Raw genomic sequence first — 19,067 nt, forward strand, 5'->3', positions numbered from 1 at the left:
CCTTCTATGCCAAAAAAAAAAACGCAAATTCTAAAAAGCTACGTTCAAAAAAGCTTCGGGAAGAAGGAACAAAAGCCAAAAAAAAATTTGGCTCCACTGCCCGCATTTTCCCTGTGGCGAGTATGTCTTCTTCTGCATAAGTTATAAACACGTTGATCAATTAAACATGAATGTCTTTTTAAATGACTGAAAGGGGTTTAAAGCTAATTGATAATCCAAATAAATCTATTAAAGAATGTGGCATGACTATTTGCACAAAGTAATTCCACAGTCTTTTGCTTCCTTTGATCAACTGCTCAGATTTAGTCAGTGCAAAACCATTGAAATCAAAGGGTCATTAATATGGGCCAATAAAGCAAAAAGTACTGATTATTCAGGCTTCAAAAATACATACATACATATAAATATATTTTTAAATAGGCCTGACATGAAACCAGATTGGTTTCTATGAATTGGACCTTATAAATATGATCTTGGTAGTTCCTGTCTCTGGACCTTAAATAAGAGGCTTTCTAAATGAGAATTCTATATGTATAAGACTGCCATATAGACAGCACCAAGTTTGGAAAAACTATAGATATAATGCTAACTAGCTGAATACCCATGTTCTGCTATGAAACTATGTGATTGGGTTTGATAAATGGACACTTACAGCTTGAAACTTAATGAGTAGTTAAGATCAGCCTCTCCTCTCCCCTTCTCTCCCTCAGCCTTGCCCCACAGAAGCCTCCTCTATCCTCTCCCCTTCTCTCCCTCAGCCTTGCCCCACAGAAGCCTCCTCTATCCTCTCCCCTTCTCTCCCTCAGCCTTGCCCCACAGAAGCCTCCTCTATCCTCTCCCCTTCTCTCCCTCAGCCTTGCCCCACAGAAGCCTCCTCTATCCTCTCCCCTTCTCTCCCTCAGCCTTGCCCCACAGAAGCCTCCTCTATCCTCTCCCCTTCTCTCCCTCAGCCTTGCCCCACAGAAGCCTCCTCTATCCTCTCCCCTTCTCTCCCTCAGCCTTGCCCCACAGAAGCCTCCCCTATCCTCTCCCCTTCTCTCCCTCAGCCTTTTCCCACAGAAGCCTCCCCTATCCTCTCCCCTTCTCTCCCTCAGCCTTGCCCCACAGAAGCCTCCTCTATCCTCTCCCCTTCTCTCCCTCAGCCTTGCCCCACAGAAGCCTCCCCTATCCTATCCCCTTCTCTCCCTCAGCCTTGCCCCACAGAAGCCTCCTCTATCCTATCCCCTTCTCTCCCTCAGCCTTGCCCCACAGAAGCCTCCCCTATCCTCTCCCCTTCTCTCCCTCAGCCTTGCCCCACAGAAGCCTCCCCTATCCTATCCCCTTCTCTCCCTCAGCCTTGCCCCACAGAAGCCTCCTCTATCCTCTCCCCTTCTCTCCCTCAGCCTTGCCCCACAGAAGCCTCCTCTATCCTCTCCCCTTCTCTCCCTCAGCTTTGCCCCACAGAAGCCTCCCCTATCCTCTCCCCTTCTCTCCCTCAGCCTTGCCCCACAGAAACCTCCCCTATCCTATCCCCTTCTCTCCCTCAGCCTTGCCCCACAGAAACGTCTCTTATCCTCTCCCCTTCTCTCTCTCAGCCTTGCCTCACAGAAACGTCTCTTATCCTATCTCCTTCTCTCCCTCAGGCTTTCTAGCCCCTTCTCTCCATGAGGCTTTCCCCACAGAAGCCTCCTCTATCCTATCCCCTTCTCTCCCTCAGCCTTGCCCCACAGAAGCCTCCTCTATCCTCTCCCCTTCTCTCCCTCAGCTTTGCCCCACAGAAGCCTCCTCTATCCTCTCCCCTTCTCTCCCTCAGCCTTGCCCCACAGAAGCCTCCCCTATCCTCTCCCCTTCTCTCCCTCAGCCTTGCCCCACAGAAACCTCCCCTATCCTATCCCCTTCTCTCCCTCAGCCTTGCCCCACAGAAACCTCCCCTATCCTCTCCCCTTCTCTCTCTCAGCCTTGCCCCACAGAAACGTCTCTTATCCTATCTCCTTCTCTCCCTCAGGCTTTCTAGCCCCTTCTCTCCATGAGGCTTTCCCCACAGAAGCCTCCTCTATCCTATCCCCTTCTCTCCCTCAGCCTTGCCCCACAGAAGCCTCCTCTATCCTCTCCCCTTCTCTCCCTCAGCCTTGCCCCACAGAAGCCTCCTCTATCCTCTCCCCTTCTCTCCCTCAGCCTTGCCCCACAGAAACCTCCCCTATCCTATCCCCTTCTCTCCCTCAGCCTTGCCCCACAGAAACGTCTCTTATCCTATCTCCTTCTCTCCCTCAGGCTTTCTAGCCCCTTCTCTCCATGAGGCTTGCCCCACAGAAGCCTGTCCTATGCTATCCCATTCTCTCCAGAATTATTTTCAAGTTGGGAGGGGGAGTAGAACGTCTAACTAGTTAGCATCAGAGCGTGTTATAATAATATAGGAAATACTAATGCTCTGATGGTCATTTTGAAAAATCCTTTCTTAGTGAGCACCTAGAAGCCAAGAGGAACATACGTGGCAAATTTCAAGTTTGTAGGCTTCACAGTTCTGGAGATTTCGTGATTACGGCATGAGTGGTTTTCGCTTTTATATATATATATAGATAATACGGGTACACTAATAATACAATTAAACATGTCAGAGGTTACAAACATGCTCAAGTTCTAGAGCAGTACAGGTGTTCATCATAAAGCTGAAGAATTATAAATGCATGACATGACCTCTTCAGGAGGAAGACTTAGAGACACAAATTAGTTCATTGGGGCAAATATGTGTCACTTTCAAAGAGGAATTTATCGGAATAACAAAGTAACAGAATAAGAGAGTTGGAAGGGACCTTGGAGGTCTTCTAGATCAACCCCCTGCTCAAGCAGGAGACCTTATACCATTTCAGACAAATGGTTGTCCAACCTCTTGTTAATTCTTAAAAACCTCCCGTTGTTGAAGCACCTACAACTTTTGGAGGCAAGTCGTTCCACTGATTAATTGTTCTAACTGTCAGGAAATTCCTCCTTGATTCTAGATTGGCTGGCTCTTTGATTAATTTCTATCCATTGCTTCTTGTCCTGCCTTCAGGTGCTTTGGGAGAATAGCTTGACTCCCCTCTTCTTTGTGGCAGCCCCTTAGACAGTGGAACACGACTATCACATCATGTAACTTGATTACTTTAGAAAAACAGAGAGACTAATAGAGTTTAAATTAAAGCATATATTGTCAAAACAATTTAGTTCTTAAGTTTACGAAAGAGGACACGAGGTTTCCAATGGTATCCTGGATCAAGTTGCTCAAATTGGTCAAATGAAATTTCTTAGATGATTGCTAAATTACATAAAGCTTTCTCTTCTTGGGCTTTCTTTGTAGCTGGAGAAATGCCAGCTGTTTAACTTCTCTTATCAGTCATCTTGTGCTCTAATTAATCTATCATAGAGAAGAAATTCCTCACGAAGAGCAATATTAGATTTTGTCTGAAGAACAGACAAAAGCATTCTTTTGTTAAAGTAGAATAAAAAGGTAACATTGTGGGCTACAGGAATATTACTGCATTCTTATAGAAATAATGTCCTCCTTGAGTAAAGACAGGACTGAGAAAAAGAAAAGGGAGGAGGGGGGAAAAATTCCTAATAAATCATTAACGGCGGCTGCAGTTTTATAATTACATATATTCCATTGTCTCACTGTGCAATTTTTATGCTAGCAAACTACCCGTTCCAGAGATGGGTTTCAGCAGGTTCTGACCAGTTCTGGAGAACCGGTTGCATAAATTTTGAGTAGTTCAGAGAACCGGTAGTAAAAATTCTGACTGGCTCCGCCCCCATCTATTCTCTGCTTCCCGAGTCCCAGCTGATTGGGAGGTAATGGGGATTTTGCAGTAACCTTCCCCTGGAGTGGGGAGGGAATGGAGGTTTTACAGTATCTTTCCCCTGCCACGCCCACCAAGCCACACCCAACAAGCAATGTCACGCTCACCAAGCCACACCCACAGAACCGGTAGTAAAAAATTTTGAAACCCACCACTGATCCATTCCCATTCTTCCTACACACAGACAACAAACTTGTTGGATTATTTGGAGACACAGGACATCTCAGGTAGATGTGCAACCCAAATAACTGAATCAAAAAAGTCAATATGGAGATCCCAGCAGTTCAATAGAATACTCATCATTTTTTGGATATGTGTTGATAATACATATATATATATATAAAGGGGCAGAGCTCTACCTCCATTGCCATGACCGCCATCTTCTTTTTTTTTTTGATACCTCCCATGGATGGCATTGACCCAAACTACTTAAGCCAAGAATCCAAACAACTTTTTTTTTTACTTTAAAGAGATGCAAGCAACAGGAGAGGCCTAACACATTTAAATTCATGCTAATGTTTTTGCTTTGCTTTATTGCTTTTAGGTGCCATACAATATTTTCAAGGGAAAAAAATTAGACAATCAATTTGGACATGTGCTTGTCTGTGTGGTCTTTATTTATGACCTTATACGGTGCATTTAAAGCAACCCAATCCTGGATTAATGCACCTTAAAATCACACCTGGAAGCCCTACTCCCTGCAAATGGGTCCCTAGCCTCATTTTTGCAGCCTCCCTCAGCCCTGCAGTTTTGCACCGTTGCCGTCATCCTTCTTTATCACAATATTGGGCAACCTTTTGCCTTTTAATTTTAAGAGAAAGAACAAGTGAGCTTTTTGCTAATGTACAGCTGGGATTCATATCCAAAAATTTAGCAAACGGCTGTGGGTCACAGTGGACGATACAGGTAGTCCTCAACTTACGACCACAATTGAGCCCAACATTTCTGTTTCTAAGCAAGTTAACAGTTGTTAATTGAGTTTTGTCCTATTTTACAACCTTATTTGCCACAGTTAAGTGAATCACTGCAGTTGTTAAGTTAATAACATGGTTGTAAAGTGAATCTGCCTTCCCCATTAACTTTGCTTCTTAGAAGGTCGCAAAAGGGGATCCCATGATCCTGGGACACTGCAACCGTCATAGTTACCAAGCGTCTGAATTTTGACTGGGTTCAGTCAATGTGGCTGTCAGTGTCTGATCGTGACTGGGGGGATGTTGCGATGGTCGTAAGTGTGAAAAATGATCATAAGTCACTTTTTTCAGTGCCACTATAACTTCAAAGAGTCACTAAAGGAACGGTTGTAAGTCAAGGACTATCTGTATTGAGCTTAAGACAGCCAATGGTGTAAGTCAGCTTCTGTTCTGCCCCAGCTACGGATTCCAAAGAACACAGCACACACAAACTCTGAACAAAACTTAGCTTACTCAAATAACGCAGTTTTAGCAAATGCCGGCTGTTAATAAGCATTCTTAACAGCCTGCCAGAATTCCACAGATAAGATAGACAGAGTCTTACTGGAGTTGGCAGCAAGCCCAGAAGCAAGGTTGCAAAAAAATCCCAACACGATGATTAGCGAACTAAAGTTGTTTCCTGCAGCTTGTTACAAGATGCGTTCTTTCTTAAATAGGCTAAGGGCGTGGCCAATTAGCCCCAAGCCTTACTCTCGAGGAGACCTCCTCCTGAGGAGCCACTCCTGCCTTTTGGCAGCTCTGCGCGCCCGTGCATCGAGAAGAGGCTCCTCCCCTTCATCCTCTTCACTTAAAGGAGCTTCTGGAGGTTCTGAAGGCCCTGACTGAATCCCTGCCTCTGGCACCACATCTTCTTCAGCCTCCTCACTGTCCGACTCAAGCGCCGGCTGCACAGGCTGCTGGCGCAGCACCACAGCAGCCTCCTCATCGTCGAGATCAGCAACAATCCGCGCAGGCCGCTGGCGGGCCACAACAGCTTTCTGGTACATAAAACAGGAAGCTTGAAACAAATGATTCAGGTTGTGACTTAAGCAGTCAAGCCAGCTCTGCAAACAATTTGTGCTAGACGATGATTTCAGCGAAGGTATTCTATTGTTGCAGTTGCATAATATCGAAAACCGGCAGTGGGTCTCTTTAGATTTCCCTGCCAAATGGAAGGAGTGTGTTGCCAAAGACTTGCTCTGGAAAAATTCAGGTCACGCAGGCAACACACCAGCTTTTGGAAGGAAGAAAGGGAAAGAGGGAGGGAGTGAAGACAAAAGCTGAGCCCAAATGGCATCTAATATTAATATATCTGGGACTGTACTTTTCATCATCATCAGATGACTCTGCAGCATTCCTGTCTACAATTAAATTCCTTTTTTTTTTTCTTACCCTTTGTTCTACTGGAGCATGCAAATCCATGATTACATAAGAATGTGTGCACGATAAATCAATTTGCCCAGAATAATTTCGATTAGCCCTTCAAATATAAAACTCTTCATTTACACAGATTAAAGCATAAACAAAAGAAAAGAGTGGAATAAACCAGATCTATTAATAATGGATCTCGGAATTTTTTTTTTCCAGTTACAAATCATTATATTTCAAAAGTGTAACAAAAGACAGCAGACAGAATATCCTGCTATTTCTTTTGAAAGCTATGCATGGTTGCTTCTATGGGTCATTAACACAGGTATTTGGTGATATATGAGGTAAGTATCACAGCATGTCACATTTTTACAGGTAGGTGTTATAATTCTATCAGCTATATTAATCAGCTACATTAAGTGCTCTTAAATATAGACCTCCAGATTCAAATGTCCCTTCCCCCAAGAAAGGATTAAATTTACAGATTTCCTATAGCATTTTATTCCTTCCCTTCCTCATCCATTTACTTCCTTTCCTTTCCTTTCCTTTCCTTTCCTTTCCTTTCCTTTCCTTTCCTTTCCTTTCCTCCCCTCCCCCTCCTCCCCTCTCTTCAATTTGACCATTTTGACATATTTAGGGAGTTTTCCACAGGCAGAATTTCGTCTCAAGCTTTTGCAATGGGACATTATTTCCCATAAATTTCAGCCTTTTAGACAGCATGATCTAGCTATTTTACATAAAGTACTGTGATAAAACATGCTATCCATCAAAAACTACATGTTGCTAAAGCAAATCTATGGGAAGCCATGCAGTTTAGAAACTATTCCTGGGAATTTCAGTATGAGTTCCAGAAAAGCAAGGACAGTAACTTCCTGCACAATGGGACTTTCAGATTCTTCACATTGAAAATGCTATTGAATAATCTTATTTAGCTCAGATCAAATAACACAGAATTTGGAGCTTAATCAGCGCATACAGTAATATATAACTCTGTTTGACTTTACCCTAGAGTGATTTTGCTAAAGATAAATAAGATTAAATAATCTCATTAGGGGTACAAGACTTACCACTTCCAAGCAGTCTATAATCTTGGTTAGTTTATCTTCGGGTAAATTCTTCAGTAAAGAAACACTTGAAAAAAAACAAAAGAAATCCACTGAATTCAATTTGTATACAATGTTTTAGCTTTCAGTTTTCAACTTTTACTTTGAACCATTTTGACTTCAGCTCTTTCTTGGAGAGTATTTGATACCCCTAAAATAGTATGCATATTATGGGTATTACCTATAAAAGACAGTTAACATGAATGTGGTTAATGGTAAAGTTTGGCATATATATGGAAGTTCAGCAGTGGTACCGAATAATCACTATAATCTACAGCCTTTGCAGAGGTTTTTGCCCAAAATACATTCTTTCAGTTTGGTTTGAGTATAAGTACTAGGATAATTACATAGGATTTTATATCTGAGGACCATGTTTCTTCAAAGAACTGTGATTTGAGAAGTGGCTTCTAAATGGCTATCATTAAAAACGTCAAGTTATCTGTCAGACTCTTGTCAACAATTTCAGCAATCAGTACTTGCTCAATCTATACAACTGCCTTCAAAACAGGATGAAAATCACCGTTTTCTATCCACCGATGAAATCAATACTGATAGAACAGATACTCCCTACCCATTCTTTTTCAATCCAAATTCAAAGACTCGTATTTTCATTGGACAATGGATGTAAACAATAATATTGTTCTGTTTGTAGTAGCTATTTTCACATTGAAATTAATGACCAAGGTCATTAATTTACAGCTACAAATATCCTCCTCATAGCAGAGGATATTTGTAGATCCAAGTTGAACTGTGGAGTTCTTGTTATTCTTTCTAAGCTTGGTTGTTTTCTTGCAGAAGTTTTGTTACAAAACTAGGAAACATCTTCAGTGCTAGAAAGGACTGAGTTTTCAGCCATCAACAGGCACATAGGAATAAATGACATGTACATACCACTCAAGAGACACTCAAAAGCCTAAAAAGAAAACAGAAAGACCAAAACACCTCCTTGCCAGCAATCAATAGGAGCCTGGATAGCTCAACAGACAGAGCGCTATAATTTAACACCAGCTGCCTGCAATTACTGCTAGTTCGAATCTCCCCAGGCTCAAGGTTGACTCAGCCTTCCATCCTTTCTATGGTAGGTAAATTGAGGACCCAGTTTGTGGGGGCAATAAACTGACTTTGTATAAATATACAAAAGTATGAAGGCTATTGCTTAACGCACTGTAAGCCGCCCTGAGTCTCTGGAGAAGGGTGGCATATAAATCAAATTAAAACAAAAAACAAACAAAACAATAGCCAGATAAGCAAGGATTAACACCAGAGACCAACAATCAAGCAGTAAAGAATACCCCAATCAAGGAACTATCAATTAAGACAAACAATGAAATAGTAAATAACAACCTAATCTAGGAACTACCAAGAAGAAAATGACACTCCCATCAACACTGACAGGACAAGCCACTGTATATAAACAGAGAACAAATCCCACTCCCTTCTAGCATTGAAGATATTACCTAGTTGTGTAAATAAACTAGTTGTGTTGTTCTTGTGCAAGAACAACAACCAAGCTCAGACAGCACTAAGGACTTCACAGAATTCCATGTTATAGATATTTCCTGTATATATCCAATTATATAGAGATTTGCAGAAAAGAACCCAAATAGAAAAATTCAGAACTGAACTCCTAGAGAATATTCAGATTTATCTGCAATGTCTTCATTTCAATATAATAACTAAAGGACAATTCTGGATCTCAGAATTGGTAATAAGATGCAATTCAGCTATCTTCTAAAAGCAGAAAATAGAGTTTGCAGGTAGTAGCACCAACTACCAACCTAAATACTTCCTTTTTCTTTCCCTTTCCCCCCCCTTTTTTTTGGAAATCATAAGATTTTATAAATAGGACCAAAATATTGCCCAGCAAATTCTTGTCTCAGAATATCCTATTTTTATCTGCTGATATTAAAAAAGAAGGATGCATGTGCCAAGTTTACCTTCTCAGAAAGTTTCTATATTGGTCATGCCTTGCTTGAGCTGTTCTTCTCATGATATTTTGGAAAACCTCTCTGTCTAATGCCCATGTTTTCACACTGGTGACAGCTAGAGAGAAAAAAAATGAAAACAAAACAGAAAGGGAGACAATTCTAGCATACAGTATAATATCCATGTACAGTCAGAACACATTTTCTCAAATAATGATGTTTACTAAAGTTCTTAGCGCTACCGAGAATATCTTCACACTTTCTCTCCCAGGAGTTAACACTGAGGAGTTGCAATCAGCTTCGTACTTTATTACTCACACACATATATATTTTTTTTGTTTACCTTGTTCACCACTTCTATCAATTTTCTTTGGAAGATGACCTACAAATATTGTAGACAAATAAATGTAGTGGCCCAAAGCATTTTAGAATAATGATTCAACTGTTATATAATATCTTCCAAAGTGATCTGTAAATCAAATAGTGTAAGAAGCTAATTTTGAACATAGACATCCTCTATACCTCCATCTGCATTTAGGGGAAAAAAACATTTGAGTACTTTTGCATACTTTGTACTTCGCCACATTATGTCAGAATGCATGAGGATGTCCAGATTAGAGATTCTACCTTGCATAGAAAACTTGAACATGGTTGGGGTAAAATGGGGCTATGCTCCTGGCACATTGATCAAATGTGCCTAAACAGTTATGAAACAACAGAATAACAGAGATGGAACCGACCTTGGAGGTCTTCTCCCTGCTCAGGAAGGAGACCCTAAACCATTTCTGAAAAATGGCTGTGCAACCTCTTCTTAAAAGCCTCCAGTGTTGAAGCACCCACAATTTCTGGAGGCAAGTCATTCCACTGATTATTCTCACTGTCAGGAAATTTTTGTTTATTTTAGGCTGCTTCTCTCCTTGACTAGTCTCCATCCATGGCTTCTTGTCCTGCCCTCAGGTGCTTTGGAGAATAGTTTGACCCCCTCTTCTTTGTGGCAGCCTCTCAAATATTTGTTGTTGTTGTTGTTAGTTGCGAAGTCATGTCCGACCCATCGCGTCCGACTCATGGACAACGTTCCTCCAGGCCTGCCTGTCCTCTACCATCCTCTGAAGTTCATTTAAGCTCACTCCGACTGCTTCAGTGACTCCATCCAGCCACCTCGTTCTCTGCCGTCCCCTTCTTCTTTTACCCTCAATCGTTCCCAGCATTAGGCTCTTCTCCAGTGAGTCCTTCCTTCTCATTAGTGTCCAAAGTATTTGAGTTTCATCTTCAGGATCTGGCCTTCTAAAGAGCAGTCAGGGTTGATCTCCTCTAGGACTGTGGGTGGGTTCCTCCCAGTTCGGTCCGGTTCGGCCGAGCCGGTAGCGGTGACGATATGATGTCACCGAACTGGTTCTCCCCCCCCCGCACGTTATTCTTACCTTTTATTTGGTCCCCCCCCATCTATTGCTGCCTCCTGAGTCCCAGCTGATGACCAGAGGGAAAAAAACTGTTTAAACTCTTGCCATGGGGCTTCAAAGGGCCGCCCTACAGCTGATCAGTGTTAAAAGCAAACAAATGAGTCGGGTCGTAAGTGCGAGGACTGGTCGTAAGTGCGAGGACCTTCCAGAAATGACTCTGACCAGCTAGCCACACCTAGTCACATGACCTCCAAGCCACACCCACAAAATAAGCCACGCCCACAGAACCGGTAGTAAAAAAAATTAGAACCCACCCCTGGACTGGCCGGTTTGATCGCCTTGCAGTCCAAGGGACTCGCAGGAATCTTCTCCAGCACCATAGTTCAAAGGTCTGAATTCTTTGGTGCTCAGCCTTTCTTATGTCTCATGATAGCAGTGTCTCAAATATTGAGACACTGCTACCATGTCACCCCTAGTACTCTTTTTCCCATTAAACTAATCATATCCAATTCCATCCTTTATATGTTTTATTAGCCTCCAGTTCCCCTGATCAACTTTCAGTAATGTACCATGTACATTACTGAACTAAGGTTGCAATCTATGTAAATAACAAGTAAATAACATGTATATATGATCATAAAGAACTGTACATAATTACCTGCAATAATACCCATATACCCATATACAAGCAAAGATAAAATACTATGTAAATAATATGTAAATAATTTAACACCACGGAACCGAAAAACGCAGACTTGTATTTCTATATTTTCACAATAAAAACCAATAAAAAAAAAATTTAAAAAAGGAATCCCTGCAGCCTGAAACAGCCGAGAGTCGGGAGGCCGATCCAACAGTAAATCAATTTGTGCTAATTAGGCTGTGCTGAAGCTGAAATGGGCTGTTTCTTCTTGCTATTTGCTGCAAGGAGGTAAATTGCTGGGAGGCAGAGGCCAAAGAGTGGGGGCCAGTGGGTGGGCGGGGCTACATTTGGGTATAAGATGCTCCCAAATTTTCACCCCCTTTTAGGAGGGAAAAAGGTGCGACTTATACTCCGAAACATACAGTAACTTTACATATAATTTCAAAGTTTTATATGCAGATGTGACATTTTCAGGGAACTGGATTTCGTAGAGAAATTGATCGGTTCTATTCCATATATTTCTTTATTCCATCTCTAATAAGAAAGTATTCAGGATGTCCTCGAATTGTGCATTTCCCTCCTATCGTTAATTGGAAAGCATGGCAGGAGAAATAATAATATCATACGTAGGTTTCATTCACAGATTTTTGAATTTCATGTCCTCACCATGGAACCCTGGACTGTAGTCTTGTTTTTTGCCATGTTTTCAGGAACAATCCTACTCACCTTTTATTGAAGCTGTCCTTGTGCAATTATATAAAATAGCCAGTTCTCCAAAGGCTGTCCATACAGGAATTGATGACAGAAATTTGTTATGTTGATAAACCTCCAATCTACCTTCTGTTAGGGAAAAAAAACAAATCAAGTAAAAATCAAAATGATGTAATGATGTATTAAACTCTGCTTTCCTTTTATTTATTTTTTTGTCCCTCTTTCAAAACATTAATCTGTTTTTCATTTTTAACTTGATTTTTGTTAACAATCTTGACAGAGTAAATTTAGTAAGTGCCTATTTAATTACAAACTAATTACAGTTTCAAATTGTCAGTAATTTAATTATGCAAATGCATGCTCAAATAAGCTTACTCCCTTGTTTTAGCAAACATGTGTGGGTTTTTTTAGATACTTTTTTATTGTTGTTAAAGGAGGGGACTTGTGTTACATTTGTTGTGTGTTTTTCTTGTTAAACACTTGTGATCATGGTAAGGACTTAAAGTTCAGTGATAGAAAAGGGACTTAGGACCATTTTTCACACTTATGACTGTTGCAGCATCTCCCTGGTCACATGATTTACATTCAGACGCTTGGCAACTGGTTCATATTTATGACAGTTTTGGTGTCTCAGGGTCACTGGCCCCCACGGAGAGGGCTCGCAACTTGGGCGTCCTCCTGGATGCACGGCTGTTTTTAGAAGAACTTATGACGGCCGTGGCCAGGGGGGCTTTTTATCAGGTTCGCCTGATACGTCAGTTGCGTCCCTTTCTAGATTGGGACTTCCTACGCACGGTCACTCAGGCACTCGTCACCTCCCGCCTGGACTACTGCAATGCTCTCTACATGGGGCTCCCCCTGGGGTGCACCCGGAGGCTCCAGCTGGTCCAGAATGCGGCCGCGCGGAGGATTATGGGAGTGACGGGGCGCTCCCAAGTGACACCTCTCCTGCGCGAGCTGCACTGGCTCCCGGTGGTGTTCCGGGTGCGCTTCAAGGTGTTGGTGACCACCTTTAAAGCGCTCCATGGCTTAGGGCCGGGGTATTTACGAGACCGCCTTCTGCCACCAATAGCCTCCCACCGGCCAGTACGCTGCACAGAGAGGGCCTCCTCAGGGTGCCGTCCGCCAGACAGTGTCGGCTGGCAACCCCCAGGGGGAGAGCCTTCTCTGTGGCGGCGCCCACCCTCTGGAACAACCTCCCCCCAGAGATACGTACAATACCAGACCTCCGGACTTTTCGTTGGGCCCTGAAAACTTATTTATTTCACCTAGCCGGGCTGGCTTGATCCCACAGTTTTTGGTTAAATTTAATTGATTTTAATTGGGGTTTGTTTTTAAATTGCGGCCAAAAGTATTTAATTATTTTAAATTGTTTTTAAATTTTGTATGTTTCTGTTTTTTATTCTGGCTGTTCACCGCCCTGAGTCCTGCTGGAGAAGGGCGGTATACAAATTAAAACAAATAAATAAAATAAATAAATAAATGTGATCCCCTTTTGTGACCTTCTGAAATTTTGGGCTCAATTGCTGTCAGAAGTCGAGGATTCTCTGCATTTAGAGGAAGAGACTAAGAGCATACCCACCCTATATGGCTTGCTAGGACAGATCAATGTCCTTAAGGAAAGGCAGTTTCACAGATAATCTGACTCTATGCCATACAGAATAGAATATAGAATTGAATTTGGGATTTTGTACTTCTGTTTTCTGACATTCTGAATGGTCATTAAATGAACTGTTGTAAATTGAGGGCTACCAGAACTTGAAAGTTGCACGGATTACCATTATCAGTTCATAGAGCCATATATTACAAATAATTATATATATATTTGTATGTGTGTTGTTTGTATATCAAAAAGCTGAAATTCCTCCATAGGTTTCAAGCACAATTTGGGAGAAAGATAACAAAAATCAACTATAACAGTGATGGCTAACCTTTTTGTCGTTGCGTGCCAAAAGTGTGTGTGCACGTGTGTGACAGCGAATGCATGTGCCGGCACCCATAATGCAATATGCACCCCACGCTCCCCTATGCATGCGTGCATCTCTACGCATGTGCCCCCCGCACATGCACCGCCCCCCCATTTTGGGGCTGGAAAGCCTCCTGCACCAAACTTTGCCATCGCGAACTGGCTGGCAAGGGGATGGATGTCCCGAGGCTGCATGCAGGTGTTGACGGTATGGCTGGTGGCCACGTGCACTAATAGGAGCTGGCCAGTGGGCATGTGCGTACTGGGAAATGGATGATCAGCTGGCTGGCTGATTGTTGCGTGCGGATGCACACCAGTAACCAGAAGACTAGCTGGCTGGTGCACATGCATGCACCGGAAACCTGGAAGAGGAATGGGCGATGCCGCGAGTGCCAGGTGATATGGCTCTGTGTGCCACTTCCGGCACACCTGCCATAGGTTCCCTATCACGGAACTATAATCTCTTTCTCAAGATTCTGCTCAGGGGTTTTCATTTCCTCATTTTTATTGCGGTTGAGGAATGGATCGCATTACCGCTAACAATCCTTCTTTCTATAGTCTAAACTTAATTTCTTGCTTCAACCAAAGGCAAGATATCACGTGTACAAGACCTCTAAACTTGGCGGTGCATTTTCTTCATTGTGAGTAATTGCTTCCTTCAGGATGACAAAAAAAATGAAAAACACTGTTTCACAGCATGTTGTTCACAAAATACCGATTTTGCTAAAGAAGAAAACTATTGTTCTGGCCCTAAGAGACGTCAATGGAAATTGGAGATGAAACATTTGGGCAGACGGAAAGGACAGATTTGCCCTTAATCCAATTTCTTTCCTAGTATTGATTTTAACGCTTAATTAGAACTAATTCAATTCAGTTATTGATGTCTTCGGAACTGTGGCAGTGTAGTTTTGTCAGGATCAAACCAAGAGATAGAATTAGTCACGGTTATTTAAGGACACATCATGACTCATATACTGTATAGGCAAAGGGTTTGTATATGTTTGGGTTTTACATTGGGGAAGAGAAGGGTGAAGTTTAGAAAGAGACTGTGATGTTTCCCCATTGCTCAAATTCTAAGCATACTCCTTCCAGCCGAATATATTTCCTGAGGTAATGGTGGAAAGCAAAAGAAGAGCAAAATCTCAGTTATGCACCTACACTGATCACTTTTGAGACCCAACTTGGAATCCCAAACAGTTTAAAAGAAGCCAGTCCTGAGAAATTGCTCATACCATTTACACAAAATGCAATAGATTAAAAAAAGCAATGATCTATCTGTCTGTCTGCCAATCTACGTATCATCTATTTGTCTGTCTGTCTGTCTGTCTGTCTGTCTGTCTGTCTATCTATCTATCTATCTATCTATCTATCTATCTATCTATCTATCATCTATCTATCTATGCAAAAAAATAAAATCTCGGGTGTTTTCCCGTGTCATTGTAAATAAGTTGGTTAAAATGTTTAAAATTCTGGTTAAAATCCCAGCTTAAAATCTTCTAAAAATCCTTACAGAGCACTCTGCAAGGTCCTCAGCTAAAATCCTACCAGTGACTATCTATCTATCTATCTATCTATCTATCTATCTATCTATCTATCTATCTATCTATCTATCTATCTATCATCTATCATCTCTGTCTGTGTCTGTCTATTATCTATCTATCTATCTATCTATCTATCTATCTATCTATCTATCTATCTATCTATCTATCTATCATCTATCATCTCTGTCTGTGTCTGTCTATTATCTATCTATCTATCTATCTATCTATCTATCTATCTATCTATCTATCATCGTCTGTCTATCTATCTATCTATCTATCATCTATTATCTATCTATCATCTCTGTCTGTGTCTGTCTATCATCTATCTATCTGTCTGTCTGTCTGTCTGTCTGTCTGTCTATCATCTATTACCTATCTATCATCTCTGTCTCTGTCTGTCTATCATCTATCTATCTATCTATCTATCTATCTATCTATCTATCTATCTATCTATCTATCTATCTATCTATCATCTCTGTCTGTGTCTGTCTATCATCTATCTATCTATCTATCTATCTATCTATCTATCATCTATCATCGTCTGTCTATCTATCTATTATCTATCTATCATCTCTGTCTGTGTCTGTCTATTATCTATCTATCTATCTATCTATCTATCTATCTATCTATCTATCTATCTATCTATCTATCTATCTATCCATCCATCCATCCATCCATCCATCTATCTATCATCTATCATCGTCTGTCTATCTATCTATCTATCTATCTATCTATCTATCTATCTATCTATCTATCTATCTATCTATCTATCTATCAACTCTGTCTGTGTCTGTCTATCATCTATAAATCTATCTATCTATCTATCTATCTATCTATCTATCTATCTATCTATCATCTATCATCGTCTGTCTATCTATTATCTATCTATCATCTCTGTCTGTGTCTGTCTATCATCTATCTATCTATCTATCTATCTATCATCTATCTATCTATCTATCATCTCTGTCTGTGTCTGTCTATCATCTATCTCTCTATCTCTCTCTCTATCTATCTGTATATTCTTTGCTTTAGATAATTACGGTATATAGAGAATTGTAACTGTTTAGTGTTGTAATGATGTACACTTTATATATTTTTTCTATTGTATTTGTCACATATTTTTAAATTTGCCTTTTTAATAATGTATGCATCTTGTGTTACCTCCCCCCCTTTTTTTCTGTTATTATTTTTAAAAATAATACATAAGTAAATAAATACCTGTTCTGGGCTAGATGGAACAAGTCCAACAAAGCTTTCCTTGTGTTAGCAGTCTAAGACTTAGCCTTAGAAGCATAATTTGAGAGTTTATTATTTAAACAGACAACTAAAATGGTTACCAACCTGCCAGTACAAACAAATGGTTTCCAGGTTCCCCTTGTTTGATTATGTAGTTTCCTTGCTGGTATGTCCTTCCGTACATACATTCTACCATGTCTCTGATCTGCTGAAGGTCCAGCCTTTTCAGAAATTGGTTTCTACTCAGAGCATCTGTGATAAGCTTTTTCTCGCTTCCATTCAGCAAAACAGAGAACAGAGAAAGAGAGAAAAGTCAGATTAATTTGCACACATGAATGAATAGCATTATACCCAATATGTTCCTCTGTACAATATTCACCACCTACTACCCATAAAGGTAACTTTTCACAGTAACACAAAATCTTCATTAGTAGGTAGGTATCTTTATCTGATGCGACACGGTGGCTCAGTGGCTAAGACGCTGAGTTTGTCGATCGAAAGGTCGGCAGTTCAGCAGTTCAAATCCCTAGTGCCGCGTAATGGGGTGAGCTCCCGTTACTTGTCCCAGCTTCTGCCAACCTAGCAGTTCGAAAGCATGTAAAAAATGCAAGTAGAAAAATAGTGAGCACCTTTGGTGGGAAGGGAACAGCATTCCATGTGCCTTTGGCATTTAGTCATGCCAGCCACATGACCACGGAGATGTCTTTGGACAGCGCTGGCTCTTTGGCTTTATAACAGAGATGAGCACCACCCCCTAGAGTCGGGAACGACTAGCATATATGCGCGAGGGGAACCTTTATCTGCTATACAGCTTTTCTCCAACCTGTTCAGTAATGTTTTTTTCATATCACCTTGTACATAGTCCTTGACTTATTACCACAATTGAGCCCAAAATTTCTGTCACTAAGAGAGACAGTTGTTAAGTGAGTTTTGCCTCATTTTTTGACCTTTCTTGCCACAGTTGTTAAGGGAATCACTGAAGTTGTTAAATTAGTAACATGGTTGTTAAGTGAATCTGGTTTTCCCATTGACTTTGCTTGTTCGAAGGTTGCAAAAGATGATCACATGACCCTGGGGCACGGCAACCGTCATAAAGATGAGTCAGTTGCCAAGCATCTGAATTTTGATCACGTGACCATGGGGGATGCTGCTACAGTTGTAAGTGTGAAAAACAGACATAAGTCATTTTTTCCAGTGCCATTGTAATTTCGAACTGCCATTAAACAAATTGTTGTAAATTGAGGACTACCTGTAGTTGAACTTTTAAATAGGATAGGGCAGAAGGAATGTACTGTAAGTGGTTATTTTCCAGCAAATGTCTCACCGTTCTGTATTTCTATGGAAATTCATTTTTGCAGATATGTGACATTTAGCAGAAAGACAAACGAATCAGGCTGGATAAATGGAGCAGATGCAAAGCCAATAAAATCTAAATCTACCCTTAGGAAAAATATGCCTTTCTGAATATAGCTCTTCATGCATATTAAATTTAGCAGATTAAATATTTTGGTGACTTACTGAGTTGGCCTCCTCCGGGTCCCGTCAGCTAAACAATGTCGCCTGGCGGGTCCGCGGGGGAGGGCCTTCTCTGTGGCTGCCCCGGCTCTCTGGAATCAGCTACCTCCTGAGGCCAGGACCACTCCCACCCTACTGGCCTTCCTGAAAATGGTGAAAACCTGGCTTTTCCGGTAGGCTTGGGGCTGTTGATCTCACCACTACGATCTTGTGAGATCCGGCCATGAATGGTGTGTCTCTTATTGTATATTGTTCATACTGTCTTTGTTGTAAGCCGCCCAGAGTCCTCGGAGAGTTGGGCAGCATAGAAATACGATAAATTAATTAATTAATTAATTAATTAATAATTTCCTTAAAATTTAAAGAAAATCTCAAAGAGAAAGCATTCAGGTGAACATTTTTTTCCCCATTCAAGTGACGCAATAAATAATCTCTGAATAAACCTTCAAACTGATTTAATAAACATTTAAAATATACTTCATTAATTTTCCCCTCAGTGAAACATTTAGGACTAGTATAAAACCATTCAAATATTTTATGCAGCTTATGAAATTAAACTGGCATATGTTTCAATTTTGTTTACTAAAGTATGCGGAATAAATATCCTCAATTAGATTTTAATGATTTAAGCCACAATAATTTTTTTTGGGGGGGGAGGGGGGAATGAATCCTGTATGCAGACTATAAATGATGTTTTATCTTTTCAAGAAATATGGATTAGAATCAGTGGTGGGATTCAGCCAGTTCGCACCGGTTGTTAAGCTTCTAAGCAGTTCAGAGAACCGGTTGTTGGAAGAAATCTTATTTTGTTTTTTTCCACTTTACAGGGCTAATCCTGTAAGGAACTGAAACATTCTGGTGTTGTTTCTAGCCTAATCTTTATTGCCCTGCTTACAG

The 19,067-nt window shown here is 41.1% G+C and overlaps 1 protein-coding gene across 1 annotated transcript in view; it reads right to left on the reverse strand.

Moving 5' to 3' along the window:
• PRKG2 (protein kinase cGMP-dependent 2) overlaps nucleotides 1-19,067 on the reverse strand; it is a 97,792-nt gene that overhangs the window by 49,799 nt on the left and 28,926 nt on the right. The window contains exons 3-6 of the mRNA XM_034431197.3: nucleotides 16,761-16,927; nucleotides 11,928-12,041; nucleotides 9,171-9,276; nucleotides 7,198-7,261 (exon numbers count right to left, since the gene is read on the reverse strand). Of these exons, the coding sequence (XP_034287088.1) occupies nucleotides 7,198-7,261; nucleotides 9,171-9,276; nucleotides 11,928-12,041; nucleotides 16,761-16,927 (451 nt within the window). The remainder of the gene's footprint in view (nucleotides 1-7,197; nucleotides 7,262-9,170; nucleotides 9,277-11,927; nucleotides 12,042-16,760; nucleotides 16,928-19,067) is intronic.

The sequence above is a fragment of the Pantherophis guttatus genome, chromosome 8, assembly GCF_059756535.1.
Source record: "Pantherophis guttatus breed Tessera chromosome 8, ASM5975653v1, whole genome shotgun sequence".
NCBI classification, from domain to species: Eukaryota; Metazoa; Chordata; class Lepidosauria; order Squamata; family Colubridae; genus Pantherophis; species Pantherophis guttatus.